Raw genomic sequence first — 21,681 nt, 5'->3', positions numbered from 1 at the left:
CTACAGTACGCTGGCATCACAGGAGTCAGGCTGAAATATCTTAAATGTGACAATGAGCTTAATGGATTTTACAAACCAGGGGTAGCAGAAAGCATAGATCATTGGATTTAGACAAGAGTTAAAATAGAACAACCAGGTCCCTAAGGCAACAGTAGCAATGCCAAACAAGCTATCTTGGTCTACAAAAGCAGAACAGAAATATGGGCCAAGGCATGACAAAAACACAACTACAACCACACCGAGAGTCCTGGCTGCTTTCAGCTCAGACTTATTAGCAGTTACTTTCACTGAACCCTGACGCCTGACTGCTGTAATATGAGACCGCATAGCACGAGCCTGAGACACAGCCACCACAAATACTCTTACATACAGAGTTATGATGGCAGTTATGGGACAAATAAAGGTCAAAATAAGGTCAACAACTCCTGCGATGTAGTTAAGGGCAAACACACACTCTCCAGAGCAGGAATTATAGCTGCCTGGTTGTTTCAAGTTATCTTTCAATATGAGACTGTCGTATAGAACAGAACAGCCCCAACAAAGGCAAACACAGATTCTAACTCTTCTCACAGTGACTTTGGTGGGGTAATGCAGAGGATCACAAATGGCTACGTAGCGGTCGACTGATATGAGCACCATGGTTCCTACTGAGGAAGAAGTAATAATGAAACTTAAAACAGTATGTATAACACACATGAAGTCACCGAGGAACCAGCAGCCATCTATGCGCATGATTTGAAAGAACATGAGAAGGCCCACGATGAAATCTGAGACAGCCAGAGAGAGGAGGAGGAAGTTGGTGGGGGTGTGGAGCTGCCTGGATTGAAAAAGGAGCATCATGTATTATTGTTTGCAGTAACAAATGAAAGTCCATTATAATATTTAGCAGATGTAATCCATGGGTAAAATATAAAAGCAGTGTTTAAGTTATTTATCAACACATAACAAGATCTGACATTTTCCAATAACCATTCATTTCTGTACATCTATCACCATAATAAATAGAATTGATAATTTACTACTTGAAGTGTGAGATGGAGATGATGACCAGCAGGTTGAGAGTCACAGTGAGCAGAGCGATAAAGGACAGAAAACTGTAAAGAAGCACAGCCTCAGTGAGTGAACGCTTTGGCTTCCTGCAGGAGGAGTTGAGGAGTTGTGGAAAGCAGAGTTCACTTTCTTCCAGGGTCTCCATCATCAGAGATAAAGGATCAGATGAGAGGCTGCTGGGCTCTGCTTTTTGACCAAACCTCTCACAGGTGATTTATCACTTTTCTCCACTCCGTCCCATCAGCCCTTTTGCTGTACTGCAGGTGTGGCCAGCCAGTCACAAACTGAGCTGAGAGAATTACGTCACTTCACAACAGCACACACAAACACACATGAACTCCCAAGTTTCAGTGTAGCTACTTTTGACTCAGCAGGACTTCCATTCTTTGTTTTCAACCTTTTGAACCTTCTGAGCTGTAATATCAATAAATATGGATGGGACACATTAGATTTGGTCATGACAAAGGGTACTGAAATAGATATCTCTAATATCATCAATGTTCCTCTTTCTGATTAATCCTGTTTTAATGTCACTATGTCTGCATCAAGACAGTGTAATGAGGCTGTTGGTGTAAATGCAATGCCTGATGTCGATGCTTGGATGACACCTTTTGATATAATAAGTTTTTTGGTGGGTTTCCTCCAGGTGCCCCAGCTTCCTCCCACAGTCCAAAGACATGCAGGTTAATTGGTGTGAATGTGAGTGTGGATGGTTGTCTTTCTCTATGTGTCAGCCCTGTAATAGCCTTGTGACCTGTTCATGGTGTAACCCGTCTCTCACCCAATGACAGCTGGGATACACTCCAGCCACCCTGTGACCCTTAACAGAAGAAGCGGTTATGGATAGTGAATGAATGAATTAATGAATGAATGAATGAATGAATGAATGAATGAATCAATCAATCAATCAATCAATCAATCAATCAATACATACATATTTTTTCTTCATCCAACGCTTGCTTAGTTACTGAAATTGCAGTATTTTTTTGACCCCCTTGCCCCTCCAAGAACTGAAAAAGGACAAGTAACCCTCAGCTTACCTTGGAAAACTGCTGCTGTTTGTCAGCTACAATAAAACTGTTGCAGTGCTGAGAGACAGCGGAGGAAGAGTAAATTAGATGTCCACTTTGACATCCTAAAGTCTCACATGAGAATTTACAATAATGCTGTCAGGGGTTCGTGGCCCCTTGCTAAGGGCCATCCAGTCCCTGTACCGAAGGAGCATGAGTCTGGTTCGCGTGGCTGGCAGTAAGTCGGACCTGTTCCCGGTGAGGGTTGGACTCCGCCAGGGCTGCCCTTTGTCACCGGCTCTGTTCATAACTTTCATGGACAGAATTTCTAGGCGCAGGTGAGTGGTGGAGGGTGTCAGGTTTGGTGACGGGAGGATCTTGTCCCTGCTTTTTGCGGATGACGTGGTCCTCCTAGCTCCATCAAACAGTGACCTCCAGCTCTCGCTGGGACGGTTCGCAGCAGAGTGTGAAGCGGCTGGGATGAGAATCAGCACCTCCAAGTCTGAGGCCATGGTCCTCAGCTGGAAAAGGGTGGATTGCCCACTCCAGGTCAGGGGGGAGGTCCTTCCTCAGGTGGAGGAGTTTAAGTATCTCTGGGTCTTGTTCACGAGTGAGGGTAGGATGGAGCAGGAGATTGACAGGTGGATTGGGGCGGCATCAGCAGTGATGCAGGCGCTTAACCGGTCCGTTGTGGTGAAGAGGGAGCTTAGCCAGAAAGCGAAGCTCTCAATTTACCGGTCGATCTACGTTCCAACCCTCACCTATGGTCACGAGCTCTGGGTAGTGACCGAAAGAATGAGATCGCGAGTACGAGCGGCCAAAATGAGTTTCCTCCGCAGGGTGGCTGGGCTCAGCCTTAGGGATAGGGTGAGGAGCTCAGACATCCGGGAGGGACTCGGAGTAGAGCCGCTGCTCCTCCACATCGAGAGGAGCCAGTTGAGGTGGTTCGGGCATCTGGCAAGGATGCCTTCCGGACGCCTCCCTTGGGGCCGCCCCAGAACACGCTGGAGGGACTACATCACCCGACTGGCCTGGGAACGCCTCGGAGTTCCCGCGGAAGAGCTGACGGCAGTGGCTGGGGAGAGGACTGTCTGGGCTTCTTTGCTGAGGCTGCTGCCCCCGCGACCCGGACCCGGATAAGCGGAGGACGACGAGTACAAGTACAAGTACTGTCAGAAAAAAATGAAAACAAGGACAAGCCCATTTCTAAGAGATCTTACTAGAAAAAAACCCCCACAACCTTTAGGTTACAGAGGTAACCCCAGTTCTGATGATTGAGGTATTTCACTATGGGGTACAATCCTGCAGAAAAATTGGTCCACGCTTTTGTTACCTCAAGGCTGGATTACTGTAACTCTCTATTATCAGGTAGCTCTAGTAAGTCCTTAAAAACTCTCCAGCTAATTCAGAATGCAGCAGCACGTGTACTAACAGGAACTAAGAAACGAGATCATATTTCTCCTGTTTTAGCTTCTCTGCACTGGCTCCCTGTAAAATCCAGAATTGAATTTAAAATCCTACTGTTAACTTATAAAGCTCTAAATGGTCAAGCTCCGTCATATCTTAGAGAGCTCATAGTGCCATATTATCCCACCAGAACTCTGCGTTCTGAGAACGCAGGGTTACTCGTGGTCCCTAAAGTCTCCAAAAGTAGATCAGGAGCCAGAGCCTTCAGCTATCAGGCTCCTCTCCTGTGGAATCATCTTCCTGTTACGGTCCGGGAGGCAGACACCGTCTCCACATTTAAGACTAGACTTAAGACTTTCCTCTTTGATAAAGCTTATAGTTAGGGCTGGCTCAGGCTTGCCCTGTACCAGCCCCTAGTTAGGCTGACTTAGGCCTAGTCTGCCGGAGGACCCCCCTATAATACACCGGGCACCTTCTCTCCTTCTCCCCTTCTCTCTCTCTCTCTCTTTCTCTTTCTCTCTCTTTCTGTCTCATTGTGTCATATGGATTACTGTTAATTTATTATGCTGATCTGTTCTGTACAACATCTATTGCACGTCTGTCCGTCCTGGAAGAGGGATCCCTCCTCAGTTGCTCTTCCTGAGGTTTCTATCATTTTTTCCTGTTAAAGGTCTTTTTTTGGTTGAGTTTTTCCTGAGTTTTTCCTGATCAGCTGAGAGGGATGTCGTATGCTGTAAAGCCCTGTGAGGCAAATTGTGATTTGTGATGTTGGGCTTTATAAATAAAATTGATTGACTGACTCCCCTGAGGGGTTCTGAGATGTCTTAATACCATTACGCCAGCCCTATAGGCTAGCAGTCATGACCACTGCATCAAGAGTAGGAACATCCTCTTCCTACAAAAGGTGATGATGCAGCATCACCATCTCATTCAAAATGAAAGCACTTATTCTTGCTCCAGCATCAAGGTCAAAACAATTAAAGAGAGTTTATTATTTTGTAAAAAAAAAAATTTTTTTTAAATTAATTAATTAATAAAAAGAAATATATTAACAGCTTGGATGCATGTTTTTTTTTCCTCGTAATGCACTGGAGAGCTATTCAATTGTCAATCATTTACATTGCACTGATTTTAAAATCTTTACTTGAAGTGTGCACAGTGCAGCTGCGTTATCTATCTAGTTATCTATATTATTGTACTCATTTAGTGTACTGCCCTTTACTGTTTTGTGTTTTTGTTTATTGTTTATGTCCTGATTCTGTCTTTGTCTATATGTTTTGTATATTAATGTTTTTGTAATGTTTTTAACTTTGCACACAAACTTTGTTTTAAGAGCAAAAGTCTAACCAGGGACAGGGGTTGCGAATTAGCTTCAGCTAGAAACTTGCATGCATGACATCTGTTTTGTATTTTATATGAAATAATGTTTAATGCATTTGTCCCTGATCAATAAACGTCTAAATAAAATAAAATAAACAGAAGTATCAGAACAGGCCTCAGTTTCGGCAGATACTCAATACTTAATGACTCAGATCAATCTGAAGTGTTTATTAATGTCTTTTTCAGCAACTATTATCATTAATGGGTCCTCATAAGTGGATGCTGGTGTGTCAGCAGATAATGAATGGTTAGAGTAAGGCACTGATGTCATAATAAAAAAATATCTGTCTTCACAATAGAAGTTATGGTTGTTGATAAATACATCATATTAATACATTAATGGACACTTAAAATGTTTTCATGGTTGTCTACAGCTACTCCATAGAGTGGGTTTTATATAATGTACTATATACTTGTATTCAGCTTTAAAATGTAAAAGAAGGGGGCTTAAAGAAAAGCGTTACCTACTGAGGTTTATTTCAACTTAAGTTGTGGCTGTTGCTTGAAACCTGATTTGAGATGAGGCTTACCTTTTGTAAATGATGGTGATGAAGAGATTAGAGCAAAATATAATGGTTAGCTTTACTTCGAATCAAATGTGGAGGATATTTCTTCAATACTTGATGCTGACTGAGTTCTCTGACTGTCTCAACATTTGGCAGTCACATCAAACAGAGGCACTGACTTAGTTCCAATCACTAGGCCACAGTCTATCAGACAAGGAAAAGTTAGCGCATTATATTGAAGTTAGTGTATCTGACACCAAAATAAAGAGGATAAAGAGAAGACAGAAACATAATTACACTTTCTGTAGATGTCTTTGATATACACTTTATAAAATAAATGCAGCATTTTTTTTTTTTACATTTGTCCTGACTTTCAATTTGTAAAGTCAGTGACACCAATAAATACTTCATTCCTTCTTGTCAAAAAAAGCTATCCTGACTACACAGTCTCTTTCTACAGTACGCTGGCATCACAGGAGTCAGGCTGAAATATCTTAAATGTGACAATGAGCTTAATGGATCTGAGAAACCAGGGGTAGCAGAAAGCATAGATCACTGGATTTAGACAAGAGTTAAAAAAGATCAGCCAGGTCTCTAAGGGCAAAGAGGTCACGCCAAATAAGCTGTCCTGGCCTGCAAGAGAGATACAGTAAAATGGGCTAAGGCATATCAGAAACACAAGTACAACAACACCAAGAGTCCTGGCTGCTTTCATCTCACATTTCTTAGCAGTTACTTTCCCTAATTTTTGTTGTGAGACTGCTGCAATATGAGACCGCATGGCTCGAGCCTGAGACACAGCCACCACAAATACTCTCATATACAGAACTATGATGACAGTGACAGGACCAATAAAGGTCAAAATAAGGTCAGCAATCCCTGCAATATAGTTAATGACAACCATACACTGTCCAGAGCAGGAATGATACCTGCCTGGTTGTTTCAAGTTATCCATCATTATCAGACTGTTGTACAGAAGAGAACAGACCCAACAGAGGCTAACAGAGATTGAAACTGCTTTCACAGTGACTTTGGTGGAGTAATGCAGAGGATAGCAAATGGCAAAATAGCGGTCGACTGATATGAGCACCATGGTTCCTACTGAGGCAGAGGTAGTAATATATGATAGATACAGATGCAGGACACACATGATGTCACCGAATAACCAGCAGCCATCTGTGAGGAAAATCTCAAAGAACATGAAGAGGCCCACGATGCAATCTGAGACAGCCAGAGAGAGGAGGAGGAAGTTGGTGGGGGTGTGGAGCTGCCTGGATTGAAAGAGGTGCATCAAGTATAATTGTTTGTACTATCAATTGCAACTCCATTCTAATATTTAGCAGATGTAATCCACAAATAAAATGTCAAGGCAGTGTTTTAAATCATAGGTCAACACAAAGCCACATCTGAACTTAAATTGTTTTTGCTGAACCATTAATTTTTGAATATCTATCACTTTCGTAAATTGATTAGATATGTTACTACTTGAAGTGTGAGATGGAGATGATGACCAGCAGGTTGAGAATCACAGTGAGCAGAGAGATGAAGGACAGAAGACTGTAAAGAAGCACAGCCTCAGTGAGTGGACGCTTTGGCTTCCTGCAGGAGGAGTTGAGGAGTTGTGGAAAGCAGAGTTCACTTTCCTCCAGGGTCTCCATCATCAGAGATAAAGAAGAGCTTAGGCTGCTGAGCTCGGGCAGCGTTGTGACCAACCCCCTCTATCATGCAGCTGATTTGTAAGTTTTCTCCACCTAATCCTATTGGCCCTTCTGCCCTACAACAGGTGTGGCCAGTTGAGGCCAGCCAGTCACAAACTGAGCACCAAGCAATTGATGTACAACTTTGGAGAGTTACATCATGTCACAAAGACACAGACAAACACACATGAACTCCAAACTCTGAGGTCACAATTTCCATCATACACTTCTTCTGCTTGCCTATAGTCTACCAAATAAGTCACAATGTGAGTCAAATAATGCAAAATACAGCTGACTCTGACAGGCCAACAGAAGAGCACAATGAATACATCGTATAAGGAAGGAAGGCCCCAGCCATTGACCTCAGTCCCACATGTTTTATTGCCATCAGTTTAAATACACATCTTGGCCTACAGCCTGAAGTTTGATATGAACTTAAATTTTGATGGCAAAATGATAAACCCACATGTTCACTTGACAAAGTTACATTTTGGAGCCAGCCTGCTCTCAATGCCAACTGGACAAATACTGACGCTTTATCCAACTCATCCTCACTGTGACCTCGTCACATGTCCACGTTTGGTCATGGACTTTCCACGTCCACATATGATGCCCAAGCTACCCTGGGTGTGTTGGTTGTTGACGTTCTGGGACACCATGTCAACTTCAGCCTGTTACATGCATTGTCTGTTTTCAAAATACACTTCTGTTTTCACAGGAAATGTACAGTTTGATACAGTCTCTTTCAAAATAAATTCATCAGTTGCATTGATGCCTTAACAAGACACAGGCAACTGACTTCAGACCAATCACAGAAGTGGGAGATGCCATTTAACAGCTCTTGGTTCTCTGCAGTCCTCTGTGTGGTCAATTTAGAGCCACCAACAGCACCTGAACATGCAGCCCAACCCTCTTCAGGAATGCTGGCAGAAAGGGCGTACATCTTAACTTGATGCCTGCCTCAGTTGTTTCATTTTACTGAGTCAGACCCTGTCTCTAGTCTTTTCTTACTTCCCCTAAACCCATGTATCCTCTGGACTTGCCATGTCATTCCCCATCCATCCACCAGCTGCCCTCAGATTTTTCCTTCAGTCCCAGTCACCTGACTCTCTCATTTACCTGCTCACCTGTTTCCACTTTCCCTCATCAGCTCTATCAGTACAAATACCAGCCCCTTTTCTGCAGTCGTTTGCCAGACTGTCAGGTTTGCATTGTGTGTTGCTTTCCAGCCATCTGAAATAGTTTTCTGTTGTATTTAACAATCTCAGCAGCAAGCCTGTCAGAGTTTGTAACAGCTATCGTATTATGAGCCTCAAAGGGAAAACATTTGTTTGTTTTTTTTAATTTGAAGAACTATGTGTTGCACCTTTTCCCAGAAAGCCCTAATAACATTAGACAGAACAGTAGAAGGACAACTGTCTTTTAGCAACTGGCCTGTGGAAAACTGATGTTGCTGTAGAGAAGAAAACTGTTTTTTTGTATCAGGCTTTTTACTTCTGCTGTAGAGTTGGGGAATTTAACATGCTGTCTGTGGGGATTGACTCACTTTTGGAGCCAGCATCAAGTGGCCATTTTAGGAACTGCAGTTTTTGTTGTTTCTTTTTTCAACCCAGAGGTAGCTGCTTTAGGTGGCAGGTCCCTCCCCACCCCGTCAGGGACGCATCCGTAATCATTAATGTCAGAGGTCACTTGTGCCAGCGGTGTTTCCTGCAACAGGTGTTGTGGGACCCACAGTATCTCAGGTTGTCCTATACTGAGGGGGAATGATAACTAAGCGTGACTTGTGTGGCAGCGGGTACCACGGGTGGGCTGCCGCCGCCATGAACCCAAGTGCCTGCATGACAGTCAACACCGTTAGCATTGCACCAAGCTGCAGGGGGCTGCTCTTCATCCAACTGATTGCAAACCCAACTTGGTTAGACATAAGATAACTAGGATGTGTGGATCATAGCCAGTAACTTGGACTTGCCATGAGGTCTTCAAGATTAAGGAAACCTTCATGCCACAGTCACACAGTGGCTGAAGCTCCACCAGACCCTCCATACACACAAGGCTAGCCTATGAGGGGCTGGCACAGAAAGGGTTGAACACTGCAAACGCTTCGCCACTGGCTTTCCCAGCAACAAAGCAGCAGTTGATATTGTGTCATAGCATTCAATCCCTACACTGCCTTCCTAAATACTGTGGAGTCGGCACGCATTTCGTCCTGATTTGCTGGCCACGTTAATGCTTTTCTCAGTGTGTGAATGCGTGCTCGTGAGTACAGGAGTATTACCTGTAGAGTACAGAGCCTCTTGAGTTGCTGAGAGCAGCTGAGGCAACCCCTCTTCTCGTTTTGCTTTAAACTGTGCAATAGGTACATGAATGACAAACCCCCACCTTAACCAGTTCAGAGCTCCATTATGTTCCAAACACAAAAAACACATATTGTAATGGTGTATTTCTACTCTAAATGCACTCATAAATAATCAATAAGCATTTTTTTTGGGATACTTTATCATGTGCTATTTCTGTCCAGTCTGAGGGACATATGTATGTATGTATGTATATATATATATATATATATATATATATATATATATATATATATATATATATATATATATATATATATATATATATGATATGATATAATATTATATAATATGAAGTTTGATTATATGGAATGAAACCTGACATCATCAAGGCATCTTGTGTTTCCTCTGTAGGCTTGTATTGGATGTTGCAGCAAGAACACGATGAATATGAGTGAGTCGAGAGACATGATGGCAATTTTAAGCAATGAAGACATAGTAATTTCCACATTGGCTAATGCACGTGGTAATGTTAACCATACCCATTACCACTGTATGGTATGGGGTGCCGTCTGTAAAGTGGCTCGCACTGAAAATAACATTTTGCCACATTTAGCTTCAAACAACTTTTAAAAAGAGTGGTGTGCATTTTTTAATTCCTTTTCCACATTTACAGCAATATTTGAAATATGCTAAATATAATGTCACAGTTAAATTTTAAATATTTAATGTAAACCTAAATGTTAAATCTAAATGTTAAATGTTAAATCTCAATGTTGAATCTAAATCTAAATGTTAAATATACGTCTAAATCTAAATGTTAAATGTTAAATAGAAATGTTAAATATTAAATCTAAATGTGCTTGGAGAAACAAAATATTTAGCTAATATGCAAATGCACACTGCTGGTCAGCAGAAGTACCAAAATAAAAGTCCAAGTGTCAGACTGTGTATATAGCATCAAATAAGCAATTAAAACCAAACTAACTGGAGAAAATGAACACTTGAACCTATATCAGCATGATATATATGTCTATCTCTTACATTTTCATATATTATATAAATATATGACATCATAATAATAGATATCTTACATCTGCTGACATCTGCAGATGGAGGGATGGATGGATGGATATCTTACATCAATTTACAAATTATTTATTTCCCATTTACACACAGCAGCTGGATAGCTTGGCAGGTTGGAACTAAGCAGCAACTTCCGGGGCTGAGTAATGAAGATGATGATGTCAATACTAAAGTGTCACAAAACTGTTATTTCTTTAGTATTTAACGATGACTGAGCTGGGGGCAGCAGTAGCTCAGTCCATAGGGACTTGGGTTGGGAACCGGAGGGACACTGAACCCCCCAACCACTTGGGGCGCCTGACCAAGGGCAGCCCCCTCACTCTGACATCTCTCCACTTTGTGCATGTATAGGTCCTGTTTGTGTATGTGTGTGTGTTTCAGACCTGTGTGTAATTGACAAGCAAGAGTGAAAACATTGAATTTCTCCTCAGGGGGATTAATAAAGGAAATAAACTTAAACTCTCTGACTGTCTAACAATGACATGGGTCATATCATGCAGAGGCTCTGACTTGATAGGGCAAGAGTCCAAGGCCGACAAAATGAAGGAGGCACATTATATGGAAGTTCCTGTATGTATCACAAAATTAGAAGGGTTAAAAGACGTTGAGATACAGCAGCATCAATAAATACTTCATTCCTTCTCCAAAGAAAAATGAAATGTCAGTGAACACACAGTCTCTTTCTACAGTACGCTGGCATCACAGGAGTCAGGCTGAAGTATCTTGAATGTTATGATGAGCTTAATAGATTTTACAAACCAGGGGTAGCAGCATAGATCACTGGATTTAGACAAGAGTTAAAATAGAACAACCAGGTCCCTAAGGCAACAGTAGCAATGCCAAACAAGCTATCTTGGTTTACAAGAGAAGAACAGAAATATGGGCCAACGCATGTCAGAAACACAACTACAACCACACCGAGAGTCCTGGCTGCTTTCAGCTCAGACTTATTAGCAGTTACTTTCACTGAACCCTGAAGTGTGACTGCTGCAATATGAGACCGCATAGCACGAGCCTGAGACACAGCCACCACAAATACTCTTACATACAGAGTTATGATGACAGTTACAGGACAAATAAAGGTCAAAATAAGGTCAGCAACTCCTGCGATATAGTTAAGGACAATCACACACTCTCCAAAGCAGGAATTATAGCTGCCTGGTTGTTTCAAGTTACCTTTCAATATGAGACTGATGTACAGAACAGAATAGACCCAATAAAGGCAAACACAGATTCTAACTCTTCTCACAGTGACTTTGGTGGAGTAATGCAGAGGATCACAAATGGCTACGTGAGCTGGTCGACTGATATGAGCACCATGGTTCCTACTGAGGAAGAAGTAATAATGAAACTTAAAACAATATTTATAACACACATGAAGTCACCGAGGAACCAGCAGCCGTCTATGTGCATGATTTGGAAGAACATGAGAAGGCCCACGAAGAAATCTGAGACAGCCAGAGAGAGGAGGAGGAAGTTGGTGGGGGTGTGGAGCTGCCTGGATTGAAAAAGGAGCATCATGTATTATTGTTTGTAGTAACAAATGAAAGTCCATTATAATATTTAGCAGATGTAATCCATGGGTAAAATATAAAAGCAGTGTTTAAGTTATTTATCAACACATAACAAGATCTGACATTTTCTATGAACAATTCGTTTCTGTACATCTACCACCATAATAAATAGAATTGACAGTTACTTGAAGTGTGAGATGGAGATGACGACCAGCAGGTTGAGAATCACAGTGAGCAGAGAGATGAAGGACAGAAGACTGTAAAGAAGCACAGCCTCAGTGAGTGAACGCTTTGGCTTCCTGCAGGAGGAGTTGAGGAGTTGTGGAAAGCAGAGTTCACTTTCCTCCAGGGTCTCCATCATCAGAGATAAAGAAGAGCTTAGGCTGCTGAGCTCGGGCAGTGTTGTGACCAACCCTCTATCATGCAGCTGATTTGTAAGTTTCTCCACCTAATCCTATTGGCCCTTCTGCCCTACAACAGGTGTGGCCAGTTGAGGCCAGCCAGTCACAAACTGAGCACCAAGCAATCGATGTACAACTTTGGAGAGTTACATCATGTCACAAAGACACAGACAAACACATACAAACTCCAAATTCTGAGGTCACAATTTCCATCTTACGCTTCTTCTCCTTGCCTATAGTCTACCAAATAAGTCACAATGTGAGTCAAATAATGCAAAATACAGCTGACTCTGACAGGCCAACAGAAGAGCACAATGAATACATCGTATAAGGAAGGAAGGCCCCAGCCACTGACCTCAGTCCCACATGTTTTATTGCCATCAGTTTAAATACACACCGTGGCCTACAGCCTGAAGTTTGATATGAACTTAAATTTTGATGGCAAAATGATAAACCCACATGTTCACTTGACAAAGTTACATTTTGGAGCCAGCCTGCTCTCAATGCCAACTGGACAAATACTGACGCTTTATCCAACTCATCCTCACTGTGATCTCGTCACATGTCCACGTTTGGTCATGGACTTTCCACGTCCACATATGATGCCCAAGCTACCCTGGGTGTGTTGGTTGTTGACGTTCTGGGACACCATGTCAACTTCAGCCTGTTACATGCATTGTCTGTTTTCAAAATACACTTCTGTTTTCACAGGAAATGTACAGTTTGATACAGTCTCTTTCAAAATAAATTCATCAGTTGCATTGATGCCTTAACAAGACACAGGCAACTGACTTCAGACCAATCACAGAAGTGGGAGATGCCATTTAACAGCTCTTGGTTCTCTGCAGTCCTCTGTGTGGTCAATTTAGAGCCACCAACAGCACCTGAACATGCAGCCCAACCCTCTTCAGGAATGCTGGCAGAAAGGGCGTACATCTTAACTTGATGCCTGCCTCAGTTGTTTCATTTTACTGAGTCAGACCCTGTCTCTAGTCTTTTCTTACTTCCCCTAAACCCATGTATCCTCTGGACTTGCCATGTCATTCCCCATCCATCCACCAGCTGCCCTCAGATTTGTCCTTCAGTCCCAGTCACCTGACTCTCTCATTTACCTGCTCACCTGTTTCCACTTTCCCTCATCAGCTCTATCAGTACAAATACCAGCCCCTTTTCTGCAGTCGTTTGCCAGACTGTCAGGTTTGCATTGTGTGTTGCTTTCCAGCCATCTGAAATAGTTTTCCGTTGTATTTAACAATCTCAGCAGCAAGCCTGTCAGAGTTTGTAACAGCTATCGTATTATGAGCCTCAAAGGAAAACATTTGTTTGTTTTTTTAATTTGAAGAACTATGTGTTGCACCTTTTCCCAGAAAGCCCTAATAACATTAGACAGAACAGTAGAAGGACAACTGTCTTTAGCAACTGGCCTGTGGAAAACTGATGTTGCTGTAGAGAAGAAAACTGTTTTTTGTATCAGGCTTTTACTTCTGCTGTAGAGTTGGGAATTTAACATGCTGTCTGTGGGGATTGACTCACTTTTGGAGCCAGCATCAAGTGGCCATTTTAGGAACTGCAGTTTTTGTTGTTTCTTTTTTCAACCCAGAGGTAGCTGCTTTAGGTGGCAGGTCCCTCCCCACCCCGTCAGGGACGCATCCGTAATCATTAATGTCAGAGGTCACTTGTGCCAGCGGTGTTTCCTGCAACAGGTGTTGTGGGGACCCACAGTATCTCAGGTTGTCCTATACTGAGGGGGGAATGATAACTAAGCGTGACTTGTGTGGCTTGGCAACGGGTACCACGGGTGGGCTGCCGCCGCCATGAACCCAAGTGCCTGCATGACAGTCAACACCGTTAGCATTGCACCAAGCTGCAGGGGGCTGCTCTTCATCCAACTGATTGCAAACCCAACTTGGTTAGACATAAGATAACTAGGATGTGTGGATCATAGCCAGTAACTTGGACTTGCCATGAGGTCTTCAAGATTAAGGAAACCTTCATGCCACAGTCACACAGTGGCTGAAGCTCCACCAGACCCTCCATACACAAGGCTAGCCTATGAGGGGCTGGCACAGAAAGGGTTGAACACTGCAAACGCTTCGCCACTGGCTTTCCCAGCAACAAAGCAGCAGTTGATATTGTGTCATAGCATTCAATCCCTACACTGCCTTCCTAAATACTGTGGAGTCGGCACGCATTTCGTCCTGATTTGCTGGCCACGTTAATGCTTTTCTCAGTGTGTGAATGCGTGCTCGTGAGTACAGGAGTATTACCTGTAGAGTACAGAGCCTCTTGAGTTGCTGAGAGCAGCTGAGGCAACCCCTCTTCTCGTTTTGCTTTAAACTGTGCAATAGGTACATGAATGACAAACCCCCACCTTAACCAGTTCAGAGCTCCATTATGTTCCAAACACAAAAAACACATATTGTAATGGTGTATTTCTACTCTAAATGCACTCATAAATAATCAATAAGCATTTTTTTTGGGATACTTTATCATGTGCTATTTCTGTCCAGTCTGAGGGACATATGTATGTATGTATGTATATATATATATATATATATATATATATATATATATATATATATATATATGATATGATATAATATTATATAATATGAAGTTTGATTATATGTAAATAAAACAGACAACATAAAGACATCTTGTGTTTCCTCTGTAGGCTTGTATTGGATGTTGCAGCAAGAACACGATGAATATGAGTGAGTCGAGACATGATGGCAATTTTAAGCAATGAAGACATAGTAATTTCCACATTGGCTAATGCACGTGGTAATGTTAACCATACCCATTACCACTGTATGGTATGGGGTGCCGTCTGTAAAGTGGCTCGCACTGAAAATAACATTTTGCCACATTTAGCTTCAAACAACTTTTAAAAAGAGTGGTGTGCATTTTTTAATTCCCTTTTTCCACATTTACAGCAATATTTGAAATATGCTAAATATAATGTCACAGTTAAATTTTAAATATTTAATGTAAACCTAAATGTTAAATCTAAATGTTAAATGTTAAATCTCAATGTTGAATCTAAATCTAAATGTTAAATATACGTCTAAATCTAAATGTTAAATGTTAAATAGAAATGTTAAATATTAAATCTAAATGTGCTTGGAGAAACAAAATATTTAGCTAATATGCAAATGCACACTGCTGGTCAGCAGAAGTACCAAAATAAAAGTCCAAGTGTCAGACTGTGTATATAGCATCAAATAACGAATTAAAACCAAACTAACTGGAGAAAATGAACACTTGAACCTATATCAGCATGATATATATGTCTATCTCTTACATTTTCATATATTATATAAATATATGACATCATAATAATAGATATCTTACATCTGCTGACATCTGCAGATGGAGGGATGGATGGATGGATATCTTACATCAATTTACAAATTATTTATTTCCCATTTACACACAGCAGCTGGATAGCTTGGCAGGTTGGAACTAAGCAGCAACTTCCGGGGCTGAGTAATGAAGATGATGATGTCAATACTAAAGTGTCACAAAACTGTTATTTCTTTAGTATTTAACGATGACTGAGCTGGGGGCAGCAGTAGCTCAGTCCATAGGGACTTGGGTTGGGAACCGGAGGGACACTGAACCCCCCAACCACTTGGGGCGCCTGACCAAGGGCAGCCCCCTCACTCTGACATCTCTCCACTTTGTGCATGTATAGGTCCTGTTTGTGTATGTGTGTGTGTTTCAGACCTGTGTGTAATTGACAAGCAAGAGTGAAAACATTGAATTTCTCCTCAGGGGGATTAATAAAGGAAATAAACTTAAACTCTCTGACTGTCTAACAATGACATGGGTCATATCATGCAGAGGCTCTGACTTGATAGGGCAAGAGTCCAAGGCCGACAAAATGAAGGAGGCACATTATATGGAAGTTCCTGTATGTATCACAAAATTAGAAGGGTTAAAAGACGTTGAGATACAGCAGCATCAATAAATACTTCATTCCTTCTCCAAAGAAAAATGAAATGTCAGTGAACACACAGTCTCTTTCTACAGTACGCTGGCATCACAGGAGTCAGGCTGAAGTATCTTGAATGTTATGATGAGCTTAATAGATTTTACAAACCAGGGGTAGCAGAAAGCATAGATCACTGGATTTAGACAAGAGTTAAAATAGAACAACCAGGTCCCTAAGGCAACAGTAGCAATGCCAAACAAGCTATCTTGGTTTACAAGAGAAGAACAGAAATATGGGCCAACGCATGTCAGAAACACAACTACAACCACACCGAGAGTCCTGGCTGCTTTCAGCTCAGACTTATTAGCAGTTACTTTCACTGAACCCTGAAGTGTGACTGCTGCAATATGAGACCGCATAGCACGAGCCTGAGACACAGCCACCACAAATACTCTTACATACAGAGTTATGATGACAGTTACAGGACAAATAAAGGTCAAAATAAGGTCAGCAACTCCTGCGATATAGTTAAGGACAATCACACACTCTCCAAAGCAGGAATTATAGCTGCCTGGTTGTTTCAAGTTACCTTTCAATATGAGACTGATGTACAGAACAGAATAGACCCAATAAAGGCAAACACAGATTCTAACTCTTCTCACAGTGACTTTGGTGGAGTAATGCAGAGGATCACAAATGGCTACGTAGCGGTCGACTGATATGAGCACCATGGTTCCTACTGAGGAAGAAGTAATAATGAAACTTAAAACAATATTTATAACACACATGAAGTCACCGAGGAACCAGCAGCCGTCTATGTGCATGATTTGGAAGAACATGAGAAGGCCCACGAAGAAATCTGAGACAGCCAGAGAGAGGAGGAGGAAGTTGGTGGGGGTGTGGAGCTGCCTGGATTGAAAAAGCATCATGTATTATTGTTTGTAGTAACAAATGAAAGTCCATTATAATATTTAGCAGATGTAATCCATGGGTAAAATATAAAAGCAGTGTTTAAGTTATTTATCAACACATAACAAGATCTGACATTTTCTATGAACAATTCGTTTCTGTACATCTACCACCATAATAAATAGAATTGACAGTTACTTGAAGTGTGAGATGGAGATGACGACCAGCAGGTTGAGAATCACAGTGAGCAGAGAGATGAAGGACAGAAGACTGTAAAGAAGCACAGCCTCAGTGAGTGAACGCTTTGGCTTCCTGCAGGAGGAGTTGAGGAGTTGTGGAAAGCAGAGTTCACTTTCCTCCAGGGTCTCCATCATCAGAGATAAAGAAGAGCTTAGGCTGCTGAGCTCGGGCAGTGTTGTGACCAACCCCCTCTATCATGCAGCTGATTTGTAAGTTTTCTCCACCTAATCCTATTGGCCCTTCTGCCCTACAACAGGTGTGGCCAGTTGAGGCCAGCCAGTCACAAACTGAGCACCAAGCAATCGATGTACAACTTTGGAGAGTTACATCATGTCACAAAGACACAGACAAACACATACAAACTCCAAATTCTGAGGTCACAATTTCCATCTTACGCTTCTTCTCCTTGCCTATAGTCTACCAAATAAGTCACAATGTGAGTCAAATAATGCAAAATACAGCTGACTCTGACAGGCCAACAGAAGAGCACAATGAATACATCGTATAAGGAAGGAAGGCCCCAGCCACTGACCTCAGTCCCACATGTTTTATTGCCATCAGTTTAAATACACACCGTGGCCTACAGCCTGAAGTTTGATATGAACTTAAATTTTGATGGCAAAATGATAAACCCACATGTTCACTTGACAAAGTTACATTTTGGAGCCAGCCTGCTCTCAATGCCAACTGGACAAATACTGACGCTTTATCCAACTCATCCTCACTGTGACCTCGTCACATGTCCACGTTTGGTCATGGACTTTCCACGTCCACATATGATGTCCAAGCTACCCTGGGTGTGTTGGTTGTTGACGTTCTGGGACACCATGTCAACTTCAGCCTGTTACATGCATTGTCTGTTTTCAAAATACACTTCTGTTTTCACAGGAAATGTACAGTTTGCATACAGTCTCTTTCAAAATAAATTCATCAGTTGCATTGGTGCCTTAACAAGACACAGGCAACTGACTTCAGACCAATCACAGAAGTGGGAGATGCCATTTAGCAGCTCTTGGTTCTCTGCAGTCCTCTGTGTGGTCAATTTAGAGCCACCAACAGCACCTGAACATGCAGCCCAACCCTCTTCAGGAATGCTGGCAGAAAGGGCGTACATCTTAACTTGATGCCTGCCTCAGTTGTTTCATTTTACTGAGTCAGACCCTGTCTCTAGTCTTTTCTTACTTCCCCTAAACCCATGTATCCTCTGGACTTGCCATGTCATTCCCCATCCATCCACCAGCTGCCCTCAGATTTTTCCTTCAGTCCCAGTCACCTGACTCTCTCATTTACCTGCTCACCTGTTTCCACTTTCCAGACCCTTTTCTGTAGTCGTTTGCCAGACTGTCAGGTTTGCGTTGTGTGTTGCTTTCCAGCCATCTGAAAGAGTTTTCTGTTGTACTTAACAATCTCAGCAGCAAGCCTGTCAGAGTTTGTAACAGCTATCGTATTATGAGCCTCAAAGGGAAAACATTTGTTTTTTTCTTTATTTGAAGAACTGTGTGTTGCACCTTTTCCCAGAAAGCCCTAATAACATTAGACAGAACAGTAGAAGGACAACTGTCTTTTAGCAACTGGCCTGTGGAAAAGGGATGTTGCTGTAGAGAAGAAAACTGTTTTTGTACCAGGCTTTTTACTTCTGCTGTAGAGTTGGGGAATTTAACATGCTGTCTGTGGGGACTGACTCACTTTTGGAGCCAGCATCAAGTGGCCATTTTAGGAATTGCAGTTTTTGTTGCTTCCATGTTGCTTCTTTTTTCAACCCAGAGGTAGCTGCTTTAGGTGGCAGGTCCCTCCCCACCCCGTCAGGGACGCATCCGTAATCATTAATGTCAGAGGTCACTTGTGCCAGCGGTGTTTCCTGCAACAGGTGCTGTGGGGACCCACAGTATCTCAGGTTGTCCTATACTGAGGGGGGAATGATAACTAAGCGTGACTTGTGTGGCTTGGCAACGGGTACCACGGGTGGGCTGCCGCCGCCATGAACCCAAGTGCCTGCATGACAGTCAACACCGTTAGCATTGCACCAAGCTGCAGGGGGCTGCTCTTCATCCAACTGATTGCAAACCCAACTTGGTTAGACATAAGATAACTAGGATGTGTGGATCATAGCCAGTAACTTGGACTTGCCATGAGGTCTTCAAGATTAAGGAAACCTTCATGCCACAGTCACACAGTGGCTGAAGCTCCACCAGACCCTCCATACACACAAGGCTAGCCTATGAGGGGCTGGCACAGAAAGGGTTGAACACTGCAAACGCTTCGCCACTGGCTTTCCCAGCAACAAAGCAGCAGTTGATATTGTGTCATAGCATTCAATCCCTACACTGCCTTCCTAAATACTGTGGAGTCGGCACGCATTTCGTCCTGATTTGCTGGCCACATTAATGCTTTTCTCAGTGTGTGAATGCGTGCTCGTGAGTACAGGAGTATTACCTGTAGAGTACAGAGCCTCTTGAGTTGCTGAGAGCAGCTGAGGCAACCCCTCTTCTCGTTTTGCTTTAAACTGTGCAATAGGTACATAAATGACAAACCCCCACCTTAACCAGTTCAGAGCTCCATTATGTTCCAAACACAAAAAAACACATATTGTAATGGTGTATTTCTACTCTAAATGCACTCATAAATAATCAATAAGCATTTTTTTGGGATACTTTATCATGTGCTATTTCTGTCCAGTCCGAGAGACAAAGAATAGTAACAATGAAATCACCTAATGGTAAAAATGATGAAAAGTCTTATATATAAAAAACAAAAGTTTATTTATTTTTCATGAATGGTTAACTCATATCAATGAATAAGGTGATACTGTAAAACAAACGCATATATATTTTGTATTGTATTTGTCACTGCTCAGAATATCGTATATTTCTGACATATCTCCAGAAAATATTATGTTGAAGATCTCTTGAGATTAATATTCTGTGTACATTATGAATAGGATGCTTTATAAGCTGATTGTTTTATTAGAAAATCAAATCAGAACAGTGTTTCCCCATTTAAACCTTCATTTATTCATTAATTAATTTTCAGTAGCAACTTATCCTGTTATAGGTCGTGGGCACTGGGCTCCCATTTAAACCATATTTCTCTATTCATTTTCCGGTGACCATCTGATCCACCGTCCATTCCAGTGGACAGATTTTCTTTTTCTTTTAATTCTGACGGGTCAGACTGACAGTGATACCGAAACCCTAGTGAAATGTTAACATTAAACCAGAGCTACCACATCCATAATTGGCTGAGCCTGACCATCTCTTGCAGGCAGCCTTAGGAGCATTATTCACCAGCGAGTGCCTGGTGGCCGGTCCTGGACCCATGGGGCCTGCTCTGCCCAAAGCCATAACATGAGGCTGCTGCTCTGTGGGCCCACCGCCTTCAAGGGTGGAAAAGAGGGTCTGGTGTGTAGCAGGTTGGACAGCAGGGCATAGCATGCTGAGCCCAAACTAACAAAACTCTTCAGTGGTGGAGAAGCCGCAACTGGCATGAGAAACTTTTTCATTTAACACCTAAACTGTCACTAAAATATATTTCTGAAAACACCTGAGGTGAGAAATGTGTACATGTTTTTTTCACCGCTCAGTCCTCAAACAAAATTCTCTGCCTTGTATCTCAGACCCACCAAAGAAAATCAGCCACAGAAATGTTTTTCATGATCATCCAACCAAAAGCAATCAACATAAACAGAAGTCATTTTACTGAAAAGTACGTCCCTTATGTCTCCACATACAGGACAGTAATACAAGAAATTAACCTCATTCTTAGCTTCACCTAAATTACACAACAAATTCTGCCCTCCTCTGAGGTTAAACCTTCCAGTCTCTGAGGCTGATGGTAACGCTCCCGAGCACAGCTGTGCACACAGAGATCTTTGTCTTTTGTCTAGATTGTGCTTCACATAAGGTTGCACACTGTAACTGTTTTTATGAGACAATGTGTTCATGGTTTTGGTTCATACCATCTGTCAACAGACCATTTTTCTTTAAACATGAGAAACATTTTACTCCTGATCTCCAGAATATCACAGTTTAACCTCTTCTGGAAAATAAATGTTCCAGGGATGACAACGGGAGATGTCCTAATTAAATCTTAATTTCACATCTTTTTAGTGAGCCTCTAATTGGACATCTTCACAAGTCTTTTCCAAAGCTGGAGCATTTGAGGTTTGTAAGTTCCCATCCCGTTTCTCCAATAATGGCAAAAATTGAAGTTAATTTATGGACACCCAGGAAGGATTGAATGGCTTTATAATG

The 21,681-nt window shown here is 42.1% G+C and overlaps 3 protein-coding genes and 1 pseudogene across 3 annotated transcripts; all 4 read right to left on the bottom strand.

Annotated features, from left to right (window-relative positions):
* LOC125899316 (trace amine-associated receptor 13c-like) lies at positions 1–1,195 on the bottom strand. The gene is made up of 2 exons (XM_049593515.1): positions 1,023–1,195; positions 1–817 (listed from the first exon to the last, which is right to left on the bottom strand). The coding sequence occupies exons 1-2, from the start codon at positions 1,193–1,195 to the stop codon at positions 1–3; spliced, it is 990 nt and encodes a 329-aa protein (XP_049449472.1).
* Positions 1,196–5,807: 4,612 nt separating this feature from the next.
* Positions 5,808–7,011, bottom strand: LOC125899311 (trace amine-associated receptor 13c-like). Its single transcript, XM_049593511.1, has 2 exons — positions 6,839–7,011; positions 5,808–6,624 (listed from the first exon to the last, which is right to left on the bottom strand). Exons 1-2 carry the CDS (start codon positions 7,009–7,011, stop codon positions 5,808–5,810), a joined length of 990 nt encoding a protein of 329 aa, XP_049449468.1.
* Positions 7,012–11,113: 4,102 nt separating this feature from the next.
* On the bottom strand, positions 11,114–12,302 carry LOC125899540 (trace amine-associated receptor 13c-like; annotated as a pseudogene).
* A 4,072-nt stretch (positions 12,303–16,374) lies between these two features.
* LOC125899319 (trace amine-associated receptor 13c-like) lies at positions 16,375–17,562 on the bottom strand. The gene is made up of 2 exons (XM_049593519.1): positions 17,390–17,562; positions 16,375–17,191 (listed from the first exon to the last, which is right to left on the bottom strand). The coding sequence occupies exons 1-2, from the start codon at positions 17,560–17,562 to the stop codon at positions 16,375–16,377; spliced, it is 990 nt and encodes a 329-aa protein (XP_049449476.1).
* Between the last annotated feature and the right edge of the window lie 4,119 nt (positions 17,563–21,681).

Source organism: Epinephelus fuscoguttatus, linkage group LG13, assembly GCF_011397635.1.
Source record: "Epinephelus fuscoguttatus linkage group LG13, E.fuscoguttatus.final_Chr_v1".
NCBI lineage: Eukaryota > Metazoa > Chordata > Actinopteri > Perciformes > Serranidae > Epinephelus > Epinephelus fuscoguttatus.
Note: the sequence above shows the minus strand (reverse complement) of the source record. Positions and strands in the feature narration are given on the sequence as shown.